The 14,338-nt window shown below is 29.1% G+C and overlaps 1 protein-coding gene and 2 non-coding genes across 3 annotated transcripts; all 3 read right to left on the minus strand.

Annotated features, from left to right (window-relative positions):
- Positions 1-463: 463 nt before the first annotated feature.
- TRNAC-GCA (transfer RNA cysteine (anticodon GCA)) lies at positions 464-535 on the minus strand. The gene has a single exon. It is a non-coding gene; the product is annotated as a tRNA-Cys (tRNA).
- Positions 536-3,904: 3,369 nt separating this feature from the next.
- On the minus strand, positions 3,905-3,976 carry TRNAR-UCU (transfer RNA arginine (anticodon UCU)). The gene has a single exon. It is a non-coding gene; the product is annotated as a tRNA-Arg (tRNA).
- A 4,052-nt stretch (positions 3,977-8,028) lies between these two features.
- LOC114173439 (spermidine copper dependent amine oxidase 1-like) lies at positions 8,029-14,338 on the minus strand. Its single transcript, XM_028057842.2, has 12 exons — positions 13,686-14,338; positions 11,848-11,957; positions 11,326-11,631; positions 11,102-11,214; positions 10,683-11,013; positions 10,370-10,585; positions 10,042-10,278; positions 9,666-9,851; positions 9,154-9,294; positions 8,807-9,075; positions 8,597-8,678; positions 8,029-8,487 (listed from the first exon to the last, which is right to left on the minus strand). Exons 1-12 carry the CDS (start codon positions 13,879-13,881, stop codon positions 8,365-8,367), a joined length of 2,310 nt encoding a protein of 769 aa, XP_027913643.1. The 5' UTR covers positions 13,882-14,338; the 3' UTR covers positions 8,029-8,364.

Below are 14,338 nucleotides of genomic sequence, written 5' to 3' on the forward strand. Positions count from 1 at the left end.
CAAAACAACCTTTATATTTAGGTATTTGAAGCCTGATTTTTAATTAAATATCTTTTGTAACTTTTTAACTTGGCTTATTCTTTTCTTTTTAAATCTAACCATAAATAAACAAAAAAAAAAAAACATATGATATTATTTAAAAGTTAAAATAAAAATTAAACACTTTATTTATAACGAAAACTTTAAATAAGATAGTAATTTATTTTTCGATAAAAAAAATTTTGATCCTATTGGTATGCTAATATGCTTAATATTTAAAAGTAGATAAAATATACATATTAAATACATAACAAAATTGACATAATAATAAAACTAAAACAAAAAATTATATTTAGCCCCATTTCAAGCCTGATTTCTATTTAAATAATATTTGTAAGTCTTTCTCTTATCCTTGGAAGAAAGACTAACATTACAAGAAACGACAAAAGTACAGTATTTAAAAATGTAAAAAAGTAAAACAAAAAGGGCCCAACCGGGTTCGAACCGGTGACCTCTTGATCTGCAGTCAAATGCTCTACCACTGAGCTATGGACCCCATTTTATTATATAATTTTTGCTGTATATTTTTCAAATCTATTTTCTTTTACATTAAAAGAATGTCCAAGCAATTTATAGACTTTATTATAAAACTGAAAAAAAAAAATAAGAGTCCAGTCTTATAAAAATAACTTGTATAAAATTAAGAACGTCGGATCTTGATAATAAAATATATAATAATATTTTAATTCATTTTTTTTATCCATTTATAATTCACCATTCTATTACTCTTAAATTATTACATTACATCACTAAAAAAATAAAAATAAATTATCTAAAAATATGAGTGATAAATTAAAAATAATAAAAAAATAAATTAAAATATCATTATCCTAATAAAATATAACACTTTATTATTATTTTAAAAATAAAAATACATAAAAAAATATTATAATATACATCTTAATAATATAATCTAGTATGATAAAATTAATTTGAAATTGAATGATTCTATTTGAGTTTTGTTCATTCTTGCTTCGTGAAAGATATAGCAATTCTTTTTCACAAATTTTATTTTCATTGGTTTTAAACCTTTTTAATTATCTATAAACAGTAAGATATCTAATTGTAAAATTTAATGAAAGTTCTATAATTATAATTTTTGGTGATCAACCAAACTTGCAAACATGTAATTTACTTTGTCATGTTTTGTGGAAAATAGATTGTTTAACTTTAGGATGTCAAAAAAATTTGTATACATGAATATTTGCATATAAAATCTGTAGACACAAACTAAAATAAATATTGTAAATGGATATAATATATATATATATATATATATATATATATATATATATATGGGTGATGAATACGGGTATTTTTTATAACTGTATGTTAACGGGACGGTACAAGTATCATAATATCATAGTATTTGTAATCATAGATATCCATACCCGTTATATTCTAATTAAATTTAAAAATACCAAATAAAAAATATTAAAATATTAACACATTGATTTTGAATTAGTTATTTTTTATCAATTGGTTTTAAAAAATCTCAATTTCTTTGTAAACTGTCATTCAACACTATTTAAATGGCTATTTATATATTATATTTTATTTGAATTTATAGTTAAAATATGTTGTTAAATAATTGAAACTTTTTTTTTTGTAAATATTTGCGGATGCATGTGGATATCCGTGGATATTAAACAAACATGCGAGTACCCACATAATGGGTACCCGCACGGATACCGGTACGAGTACGAAACAAATATTTATCTGGCATGGGGTACAGGAGAACTACTACTCGTACCCTACCCGCCTCGTTAACATCCTTAGTTAAACTTTGCATTATATACTATAGCTTCTCTGAGACATGGGTAAGGGATAAACGGTGCAGGATCTCTGAGTCTACTCAATACACCTGTCTTCCGAAAAAAGAGTCAAATGTCAATTTTGCATGAGTCATTATGGGCATGCTTTGTTGACATTTTATTGATGATTGGTTTGAAGGAAAATAATTTAATTATACCATGTTTTGTTTAAGTAATATGAATTGTTATAATTACATTAACTTACTTGGTTGTTTGTTATGTTGTGTTTTTGTCTACTTATAATGATCACATGTTATACGTAATGATAGCGTAAATGAAAAATTTGTGAAATAATAGATTTGTTGATGGTTCTTAAAGAGAGTCTTAATATCCTTTAGATATATAATTTTTGTATTGTACAAATCCTCCTAATTATAAAGTGTTATTTATAAAATTGAAATTTAAATTAAGTTTTTCTGATTGTAAATACATTTTTATATACTTATACGTTGTTTTATGTTTTTTACCAAGTATGTAATACTAGGTGGGGTGGTGCAAATTGAGACAAGACAAATAAAAAACATTATAAAAACATGATCAATCTTGTTTATATGATGTGAAGTACTTTTTTAGTGTGCAATATACAATTCTCATAATAATATATTTAAAACTTTTTTTACAGTGATATCATTAAAGCAGATATCGATTTATTTCTCAATTAAAATTAATAGTTGATTCTATATGAATGTTAATAAACTTAATATTTTAGAAATAAATAAATAAATAAAAATATTATATTATTTAAAAATGTTAAAAATAAGAAGAAAGGACCCAACCGAGTTCGAACCGATGACCTCTTGATCTGCAGTCAAATGCTCTACCACTGAACTATGGACGCTATTTTATTATGTAAATTTTATTGTATATTTCTAAAATGTATTTATATTACATAACTGAAATACAAGCCATTATAGTCTGTAGTATATATTTCAATAAGAAAACTGAGGAAAATATGAAATTTATGTCATTCTACAATTTAATCTATATAATTGATATTTAGAAACATTTTCCGTATACGTTCAATTTTAAGGGTACACTGTTATAAAAATAGCTAGTTTGGTAAAATTAAGAATATTGAGTTTTGATAATAAAATAAAATACTTTAATATTATTTTAAAAGTAAAACTTTATAATTATTTCTAAACAGTAAACTCATCTCCAACGAATATTATTTAAATAAGGATTAGACGTATTTTTATTTCTTAACTTTAAGTGAATTTTAGAATTAGTTTATTTTAAATTTTTAGACTGATTTAGTCATTTATCTTTCGAAACACATGAATGTAGTCTTTTTAATCAAATTTTATTAGATTTATTTGATGTTTCGTACGCATCTCAACATTGTATTTGAGTTATTTATATTGTTTGATATATTTTTATTTTAATGTCAAGTCAAATACTATTATGAAACGTTTGAAATGTCAAACAAACTTAACAAAATTTGATTAAAAATATTAAATTCATATATTTCAAAAAATAAAAGACTAAATTATTAAAATTTCAAAAAAGAAAACATATTTAACAAGTACTCGTCGTCCTGGATAATGAAATAAGATATGTATCGTCCTAGTAATTCAACATGTTACACTGTGAAGTGTGTGAGACCAAGGGTATTTGAAACATGTACATACAGACTAGAAAATAAATATACAACTTAATACATTATAAAAGTTTTATAATAATAAAAAAATATTTATATTCAGCTATTTCAAATCTGAATTTTAATTAAATATCTTTTGTAATTCCTTAACTTAGCTTATCCTTTTCTTTTTAAACGTAACCATACACCAAAACAAAAAACAAATATTTCCTCATAGAGTTTATTATCTTCTGACAATAACATATTATATTAGTTACAAATGTAAAATAAAAATTAAACACTTTATTTTATAATGAGACTTTTAATTAAGATATTAATTTATTTTTCGATAAAAATTTTATTTGATTCTCTATGTATGATAATATACTTTAATATTTAAAAGTAGATAAATATACATCTTAAATATATAACAAAAATGACATAATAATAATAAAACTTGTAATAAAATAGTAGGGCCCAACCGGGTTCGAACGGGTGACCTCTTGATCAGAAGTCAAATGCTCTGCCACTGAGCTATGGACCCTATTTTAATATCTAATTTTTGTTGTATATTGGTAAAAATTATTTTCTATTACATAAATAAAAAATGTACAAGCAATTTCTAGTTTGTATTATAAAACTGAAAACAAGAATATGAAATTTATGTAATTAAGCAATTTAATCTATATAGTTGATTTAGGAAACATTTTCCGTATAAGTTCTTAACTTGAAGGGTCCAGTCTTATAAAAATAACTCTTGTATAAAACTAAGAATATCGAGTCTTGATAGTAAAATACATTACTTTAATATTATTTTAAAAAAATGCAAATAAAAATTTATTATAATATAGATCTTAATAATATAATCTACCATGGTAAAATGAATTTAAAATTGGATAATTTTATTTGAGTTTCTTGTTCATTCTTGTATTATGGATGACAAAATAATTATTTTGACTTCACAAATGTTATGTTCATATGGTATAATCAGCAACGGATTAAGAGTTTGAAAGATTAATACTTTTATTTAAAATTTATTTTTTTGGTTTTTTATATATAAAAAAAAAACAACGCATTTCAATATAATTTGATGAAGAAAAGTGATTAAGAATGTATATTCTTAAAAAAATTTATATCATTAATTTTAATATAACCTTTTTTACCAATAAATTTCTTAAATTTGTATCAATATTCTTCTATCGGCTTTGATCATATATATATTTTTATCAAGAGTAGAATTATCATCTAATCTCAATCTCCTCCTCGCGGGGCTTGGTTCAACAGTTTGAGAGGCCTAAAATAAACTTAAGAAATGAGACATTTTATTTAAAATTTATTTTTTGAGTTTTTTTTTATTCAAAATAATTTATTAAATTGTCATAATTAATTTTATTTAAAATTTCTTTTTCAATATATAATAGGACTAATTTGTTCAATCTTTATTGAAACATTGTTCATCTTAAGTAAGTTTTTGTTTTCTTTAGCTGTGAAAAACTCATTTCGGCTGAAACAACTGACACTAGAATTTTTAACATTATTTTATAAGTAATATATGCATTTGGAAAAGAATTTATTTTTTTATATAATTAAGAATGTCAATTGGTTTATCATTTTCCAAACCTATAATTTTCCTTAATTCTGAAATGAAATCAAATCTATCAATATCCAACAAATTATCATGTTTTAAATTTTTTTTAAGGGTTAAGCATTTATCTTTCAAAAATGAAATATCTACACATAGTAATACATAAGACATTTGCTCTTTTTTGTTCATAGCTCCTTTTTGTTATGCAATTAAAGTCTTCATTATTCTTTTATTTTGAACTTTTGAATAACCTGATTTAAATTTTATAGTTGGCATATCTATATCACTACTAGAAAATGCTTAATTAGTAACCAATTTTAGTGACCAAAAGTTGTTATTTCCTATAGTGACCAATTTAGATACATTTTAAAAAATAAAAAATTATTGTTTACTAAAATAGTCACTATTATAAATAAAAAATTATAATTGTTTATTAATTAATTAGAGAGCAATTTAGACTAAATTATTTTGGTAGCCAAAATTTAAGTAGGTAATTTTTAGTGACTAATTTCCTTTGGTAACCAAAACCATGGTAGTTAATTTTAAAGACCAATTTAGTAACAAATTATAATTTTTATTCAAAATAGTGACTATTTTAGTAACCAATAATTTTTTGGTTTGTAAATTGGTATCTAAATTGGTCACTATAGTGACTAACAATTTTTAGTCAATAAAATTGGTTACTAATGAAACATTTTCTTGTAGTGTATATTTTTCTATAAAATAAAAAATGATAATATATAAAACACTATCAAAGATAAATATATAAAATGAATGAATTAAAACAATAAAACTTCATTTTAGTTGTCAAGAAAACAAACTCGATAGTAGACTTGCAATATCTTGAAGTCTCAAGTCTCTTTTTCACTCTTAAGTCTCAAGCTTGTTCAAAAACTTGCTAAGTTGTTTATTTTAAGATTAATCATTAATAAAAATAATTAAAAAAAATATTGTGCTTATAAACTCGATAGTAAGTCTTCTTTTTTTTCCCTAAACTTGAATTAACTTTCTACAGAAAACTCAACTTTGAATTATGCTCCAATTAATTTATTATCCACCAAATTCAAATACAAATCCAAAACAGAATAAAAATAACAATACAAATAAAAAAAAAAAGAACATACTAACAAAAAATGAGGATGAAAAAATTGGTACATACAAGCAACATGAGATTCAAGAGATTTAAGGTATGCAATATGCCAAAATCATAGAAAAATGACTATTAGAAGAAAATAAAGTAATGAGAGGTAAGATAAAACATACAGAGATAAAAAGAAGAAAATTGAATCCAAATTGATTATAAGAGAATAAAGATAGTTAATCATTTTTTTTAAACAAAATTATAATTTACTAAACAAAAGTTTTAACTCATTAATTATCATATTTACTACCAATAAAAATTATAAAATAGACTAATAATTATTTTATTTTATTTCCAAACATAAACTTATAATTAATTTAATAGAGCTATAGTATTAATAAAACATTTGTTAGGCCTTTTTTTATCTTAAACATAATTTTGTAATTAGTTGAATAGAGGTATATTAATTATTACTAAAAAAATTGAGGTCTTTTTTTCTTAAACATGATTTTATAATTAATTTAGCAGTAATTTTAAGGCCTTCTTATCCTTGAGGCCTAAAGCTAGTATTTTACTTGTTTTATCCTTGAGCCGCCCTACCTCCTCGTTATCCTATGTTTAAGGATTAGAATTATCATCATCCCTAACTACTTATCTTTCTCTATTGTTGTTGTCACTTATATTTATATTGTTATCATCTTGTTCATTCAAAGAGTACTCATCTATATTTTATAATTCATTTTTCTTATCTATTTTTATAAATTATTCATAATTTTTGTGATACAATTAAGGCATCAATTCTCCTCATATTGATTTTTGAATAGCCTGATTCAAATTTTCTACTTGACATATTTATACATTTTTATGTAAAATAAAAAATTATAATATATAAAACCCTATTAAAGATAAATAAATAAAATGAATGAGGTAAAACAATAAGATCTGGTTCTGATTGTGAGAAAAGTAAACTCAATAGTAGACTATTGTCTTAAGTCTCAAGTCTTTATCTCTTTCCCAAGTCTCAACTTCCTCACCAACATGCAGAATTTATTTAAAGACTAATCATTAATAAAAATAATTAAAAAAATTATTATTCTTCTCACCTCCATAGTAAGTATTTTTTTTCTTCTAAACTTAAACTAGACAAAAGAAACACATTTCTAATTCTAATACAAATCCAACAAATAAAATAAAAACAAAAACACAAATAGAAAGAAAAACATACTAATCAAGAATGAGGATGAAAATATTGATACAACATAAAAGTCAAGGAATGTAATATGCCAAAATGTTAAAAAAAAACTCTAGGATAGAAGAAAATAAAGAGAGACAAGAGAAGTCAAAAAGAGATAAAATAAAATAATAAAATGAAGATTCATCATAAGAAAGTAAAGATAACTAATCATTCTTTTATTCGTAAACAAGATTATAATTTACCAAATTTTTTTAACTCATTAAATATTATTTTAATACCAATAAAAATTAATATACACTAATAATAATTTAATTAAATTTTATTTCCATACATAAACTTATAATTAATTTAATATAGCTATATTAGTTTTAAAACATTCTTTTTGAGGTATTTATTCTTAAACATAATTTTATAATTAATTTAAAAGAGGTATATTAGTATTAAAAAAAATTTCAGACTTTTTTTCTTAAATATAATATTGTAATAATTTAATAAAAAAATATTTTTAAGACTGTTTTTTTATTATAATCCTTTATATATCTCTCCAAACAGTAAAGTCATTTTCAACGAGTATTATTTAATCTGACCATTATCTTTGTTATTACTTTTATTTACAGGTTAGTGATGTTAGCCATTTAAAGTGTTATGGTCCACGGTTTAGTACTAAATTATGTGAAGAGTTTTGGTAATCTGTACTACCGAAGTTACACGAATCCATGAGTGACACATATAAAGGACAAAGAAATGTACATATCATACTTTTGTTATCCTTGTATAAACATATGAAACTGAACCTTACCAAGTACAACAGTGTATGGTATATGCGAATTTACTTTAATCCAAAGCACTTTCTGACGCAGGGAGGGTCGCATCAATTTAGATACCAGAGAAACAAACCAATAAAGCAGGATCATTTTCTAATTACATCATTGCATGCATCACCAAAATTCCTATTCTTAAATATCGAAGTGGACCACACAATAAACTTTGTTATTGACGATTTGTAAATTTTATTGACGCACTCACTTAGGTGATGATAAACACAGTCATATGTTTGTAGCTTTTGTCCTTTTAAAGCTTGGCAATAACCCCATTTTGAATCTGCTTGGCAGATATCCCATTATCTTTATCATCCAAATCACTTGCACTTGGGGGAACATCTACTGCTGGGGAACAATTGAAAAACCCATGTGGCTGCACCATCAATAGCACAATAAAATTAATGCCAAAACTATCAATACAGAATATTCTTCTTTTTCACAGAAAGAATGGCAAGAAAATAAGCTATTTTTGAGTGTAATACCATAAGCAAAAAGCCAATGCGTTCCACTGGCATAACTGGCCAGTCTTCCAATCGAGGAATGTGTGTCATTCCAAACACGTACCTGCAATATTTCACCATGTCAGAAAAAACATCTACAGAGAATGAATAAGAACATAGTCTAAACATTAAACATGTCTTGATCCATTCAACATTCCGTATCATATGTGAAACAAAAACAAGTGAACTCACCAAAGAACTATATCAGCTTCTTCCAGTGATCTATTTTGCTGAACCCAAGTAGCTAAACCCTCTCCAACACGTGGATTCTGATTGGGGAACTCTCCTCCAGGCTGCATTTCTTCGGGAACATAAGGAGTGACCCAGAGATTGTGCTTCAAGAAAGCTGCTCTTCTAAGAAACTTGGCCTCTGAACCAGCCAAGGGTGAACAATTTGAACCTGGTACCAACTTGTATCCTGTTAGCTGCCCGGTTCGGTTTACGGTCCTGGTGTTTCTCACCTAAAACAGGGAATTCAAGTCAGCAACATGGGGTAGAATCTTTTGTTTCGTTTTTTCTTTCAAGTGGAAGGAACTTACAATCCAATGTCGAGCAGATAAAGGGTTACAATCACGCATTGCTTCCAATTCTGATTTAAGCAGTTTTTCCTCTGCATAAAATGCGTTGTTGTGAACATTATTCTCTCCTGGCTGTTCAACTTTCACATCCACCTCAACAACCTAGAGAGGGAGAAGTAGAACTTTGTCACTCGTATTATTTGTGAAACATGATACAATCACAGGAAAAGGAAGGAAAGTAAGAAAAAAACGACAGAAACTTCACACAGACACGAGCGGCTATATCAAAGATCATGTTACTTGGTTGGTTAATGTGACATTATCAAAAGGATACTAATATGTACTATTAATATTTGGTATTATTTAGAACACCATTCACTCTTATGCTTTTCCTGCTACCGATTGCAACCTAAATGATTGACGATTTTCATGCAAAACACCATTTAATAATTGAAATACACTGGCTCAAAAATAAAAAATATTCCTTTCAGCATTGAAGATCTTGCCCATGAAAATTTTAGTTGAACACTGACCTGATTAAATGCTTCACCAGGCTTGCAATCAACAGCCATGTCCAAACGAGCAACAAAAAAGTGTTGGTGGACAGGTGCATATAATCCAGGTGCAATGGTTGTGCCATATTTTCGAGTTTCACCCGGTTGCAATGCTCCTAAACTGAGAATTCCCGTGAGCTTGACCTCAGCTTCTATTTTTCCATCCTGAACGAAGGAAACAGAAATACAAAATCAGAGAGACAATCAATTCATTCATATGAATGTTTGAATATTGAAATCCACCACAAAAACATATGAATGCTGTGTATATCACCAAGCCTCGACCATGGTTGAAACTCTGCCAATCTTATCAGACAAACTCATATGATATACGAGAATGTAGTTAACAACTTGCCTGATAGAAGTGCCAGAAAAATCCATACTCATAGTTAGCCACAGTGCATATAAAAGATACTGTCAGCCTTCTAGACCGTCGAACTTCAGCCAAACCTGTTCTCCAGTCTTGATGCTTCCACAAAATACCATGATCCTCTTCATGCAAGCAGACACAATTCTCTATTGTTTCAACACCTCCAGTAAAGTTTGTGAAGTGGGCATCGAAATATTTGACATAGCCTAAACAATCACAACCCTGCAATAATGCCTCTTGCAAAACAAATTTTAATTTCATCTACATTGAGAAAGGAGATTAATTTGACTCGATTAGAAGAAAATGCCTTGACCTTCTTGAGAGAATGAGCATTTTTACCCAGACCATCTTCTCCTGCATCAAAAGCATTCTTCCTGTAGTGAGGATCGTTTGGATCTCCATAAGGAACCACCATCTCAACAAAACTCAATCTGTGGGCCACTGGCCTTCTTCCTCGACTTCCATCAATATAGGCCACAGAATAAATAACCAAACCCTCTCTAGGAGTAAAACCAATACGAAAGTTCCACTGCACACACAAGAAAAACAAGTACTTTTACAAGTTTACAACATCGTTTGTATCAATTAGCCGGTAGAGAAAGTAAAGATACAGACAAGACAATCACCTTCTGCCATTGAATGAAGTGCCCATTGACACGAAAACTTGGACCTTCAGGCTGAATAATCTGTAATGGCTTTACATCACTTCTATCAACTCCTCCCCTGGTTTCACCAGAAGTATAATTTCTCAATGGATCAGCAGGTGGAAGAGGGATCAGTTTTCGATCTTCAAACTCAAGAATTTCCATATTTTGCATGTCAACAAGTATATGGATTCCTTCAACTGGACGAGCATAGCCATTTTCCATGGGGCAGTCACTTTCAGTTCTACAAAAGATTAGTGGTTTAGCAAGCCTGCGGCTAGGGGCATCTGTTTCGCTATGATATCCAACACACCTGAAAGTTTCAGCACCATTAGAAAGAACAAATGAATGAAATACCATCATATAAAGTGTGGTGAAATCATCTCAAATTAGCAACTAACCATGCATCCACCATCACAAGATCCATGTCGTCAATCCCTCTTCTCTTCATTGCTTCTCGAAATGGAGGGAAGTCCTTCACAACAGCTTCACATTCAGCATACTCCACAGCATCCTGTACATATAGAATGAATTACACAGTGCTATTCTGCTTTGAAACTAATAGAGATAAGGAAGACTATAAATTTTAATAAGGAGAAAAACTTTATCAAGTAAACTTATTTACCATTGGTGGCTGAACATTTGGAACGACTTTGGAAGAAATAACTTTGCCCCTATGGTGACCACCTCGAGTTGCTGCATGCACTTCCCTGAGTTCAACAATCCATATGCTAGTCTCATTTGACCTTTTGTTGTAAACAACCAATCGTGCTTTCCTTGGGGGAAGTTTAGAAGGAATCACAGGTCCTCCTTTAGTCCTGGGAAGCAATGAAGGCTGGAACGGAGGGAAGAAATATGCATCTGCTAATGCAACAACTTGCTTATCTGGTTCTACCAACACTACTTCAACAAAGCGCATGCTATCCCTCACCTAAGAGAATAATCAAATAATGGTAAATCTGGAGAAACAATCGTTTATCTTTCAAATGTTATTATTAAGCTGGCAAAAGTAAGCGATGATTTCTCAATATAAACATTCCAACACGAGCGTTTGGAGAAGTTACATAATGTCAAACATATCATAGTCATACTAGGTAATAGTTTAAGCTAAATCTAAAACGAAAGAGAAAAATATGAAGCAACCTACCTCAGGGGTTGCCCCAGCAGCCCGAACTGTAGCTACAGCCACTGATATTTCAGCAGCTGACAGTGGATCCAAAGGGTGGCAGGTTTGAGCTCTCATCATGACTGGAATACCTATGCCAGGAAGTAAGCAAAGAAGATATTTTTGATAGGAGAAGACAAAAGAGAACAACTAGGGAGGGAGTATACTGAATCCTTTGAATCAAAAAATACTAAACACTAATACAAAAAATCCGAGAAAAACAGGGGAAATAAACGAGTAAGAATGCAACATATAAAACTAATCACATGTCTTCACCTAACACTACCAGCTTAAATTTTTAGATGAATGAACAAGAATGGTTTTATACGAGCGACACTTTTATTTCAAAGAAGCCGAAGACTTCAATCACAGATAAAAAATTTGGCAAAGAAACATCCTTAAAAAGTGTTCCTCTCCAACTACACCCACTAAGGGAATACATAAACCACGCAATGCACATTTTCGTGGGAGTGAGGGAATCCGGCTCATATAAGTTAGCACTACATCAGTTAGTGTTAAACAAGTCAATTTACCTCTACTTACTTTATAGAAATTAGAAAATTTTCAACCCAAGTCCACACAGTAGATTAAGTGAATTAATTGACTCATTAAATTTTAAAAGGATTATAAAAATTAACTATTTTTTTATTAATGATCTTTTATTTATTTATATACATAATAATATCAAATATTTAAATAGTCAACCAATATTGAAATCTTTGACTCACCAAATGAGTCAAATTGATTTTAGTCCAAACTACTCTACCAGATTGAGTTGTGTACGTATCTTTATACCTTTTAAGATACCCATCATTTAAGCCTCACAATATTAATAGGTTGATTATAGCAAATGTCTCAATATCAATCAAAAGCATAAATGGTAGGAAAAAAATATTTAAAATAAAAAAAATTTAAATCACGATGAATGCCTTTCTTTCTTTTTTTATTTAATGTTATATGCAATGCTTTATTTTTCATTCTTACACATTGATTTATCCTTGTTATGTTACACACTCTTACATCCCAAGACTTAATGATGATTTCAAGTGAACATAGATAGACTTTCTTACCTACTGTTTTCCAATTTTCATTGAAATTTCAGCTTAGTAATCCGTATAATAAAAGACTTACCAAGCCAATTTCTAAAAGAATTACATATAAATTTTGTTTTTCTTTAAAATTGGAAACTGTTATTTACTCCCCTTCCATTTTCAATAACATATCTTCCAATTTTTTTTTTTTTTTTCTAAAAATATCTTTAATACATAAAGGAATTTACCGGAAGTGTTAAAATTTAACACATTCCGAGCAATTTTCAGAAGCCAATTTTTAGAAGAGAAAGATGTTATAGTGAAGAGGGAGGATTAGAGGCAATTGGTAGGGAGAATCCTATGCTTGCAACAGGAAGGAATGTAGAGGGTACAGTGTTGTTGGACAATGTTGGAGATGCGGAGACAGACAGGAGTTGTGGAAACCTAAGACCATCAAGAGAAATGCGAGGAAACTAGCAATAAAAATGTCGAAAGAGGCAAACACCCTCTTTCACAATGAAACCAAACCACACTGTTGGTGTCATTGAGACAACTATTGCATCCACAAGGAACAGAGATAGTTGAATCGTCTACGATGATGACATGACATGACTAACTGGCACACTAAATAAACGATTTTTCCTCAAGGAACAGGGAAAGTGAGTGAACTGTTAACTTCTTTTATAAATTGGCTTCCAAACAATACTTTCTGAAATGTTAACAGTCCTAGAAACTCCATTTTTTGAAGAAAAAAAAAAGAAATAAAAAGGTGTAGGGGCGAATAAATACCTTTGGTGGTGGAGGTGGTTTTGGGAGGAGGATCGGGGAAGGAATCGACGGCGGACATGAGGGCGGAGACGGGGGGTCTGTTTCGGAAGGGATCGGCGGCGGGGTGGGTCCAGGAGGAGGGAACTGCGGAGGAATTAGAAGCAGTGGGGTTGTTACTGAGATTATCTGGCGTCGCTTTTTCCTGAGCTGTGGCCATTGTAAAGGGTTAGCGAGCTCAGCGTAGAAAACTCCACCGCAGTAATATTCCAGTGACATACAGCAACGGCCACACGACAGCAGCAGAAAGAATAAGAACCTCAAAACTGTGGGCACCGGTGTTGTGGTTGAATGATTGATTGAAGAACGTATGAGGATGCGTCACTAGTGCTACTTTTGGGTGAAGATTGAAAGTAATTGAACAAATGTGGAAGGGGATACGTCAGCAGTGTTGCTTTTCCCTGAAGATTATGGAGATGAATCACTGTTGCTTTTCCATGGAAATTGAAAGTAATTGAACGTATGGAGATTGGTCACCAGTGGTGGTGCTTTTTTCCACGAAGATTGAAAGTAGCCGAAAGTGCGGTTGGTAGATAAAGTTAATTGTTTTTTCCTTCTCTTCGCCGTTTCTGGTGTTTGTTGTTTCAGACAATATGGCCATTCAGCAACCAGCAAAT

This window comes from Vigna unguiculata, chromosome 2, assembly GCF_037176805.1.
Source record: "Vigna unguiculata cultivar grain cowpea cultivar isolate G323 ecotype 2 chromosome 2, ASM3717680v1, whole genome shotgun sequence".
NCBI classification, from domain to species: domain Eukaryota; kingdom Viridiplantae; phylum Streptophyta; class Magnoliopsida; order Fabales; family Fabaceae; genus Vigna; species Vigna unguiculata.

Excerpts from the sequence above, each read along its gene's own strand:
- LOC114173439 (XM_028057842.2), bottom strand. The coding sequence starts at position 13,881 with ATGGCCACAGCTCAGGAAAAAGCGACGCCAGATAATCTCAGTAACAAC. Across the intron at positions 11,632-11,847 it reads CTGCTGGGGCAACCCCTGAG|GTGAGGGATAGCATGCGCTT; the intron begins GTAGGTTGCTTC and ends TTATTCTCTTAG. Across the intron at positions 9,852-10,041 it reads TTTTCTGGCACTTCTATCAG|GATGGAAAAATAGAAGCTGA; the intron begins GCAAGTTGTTAA and ends TCCTTCGTTCAG.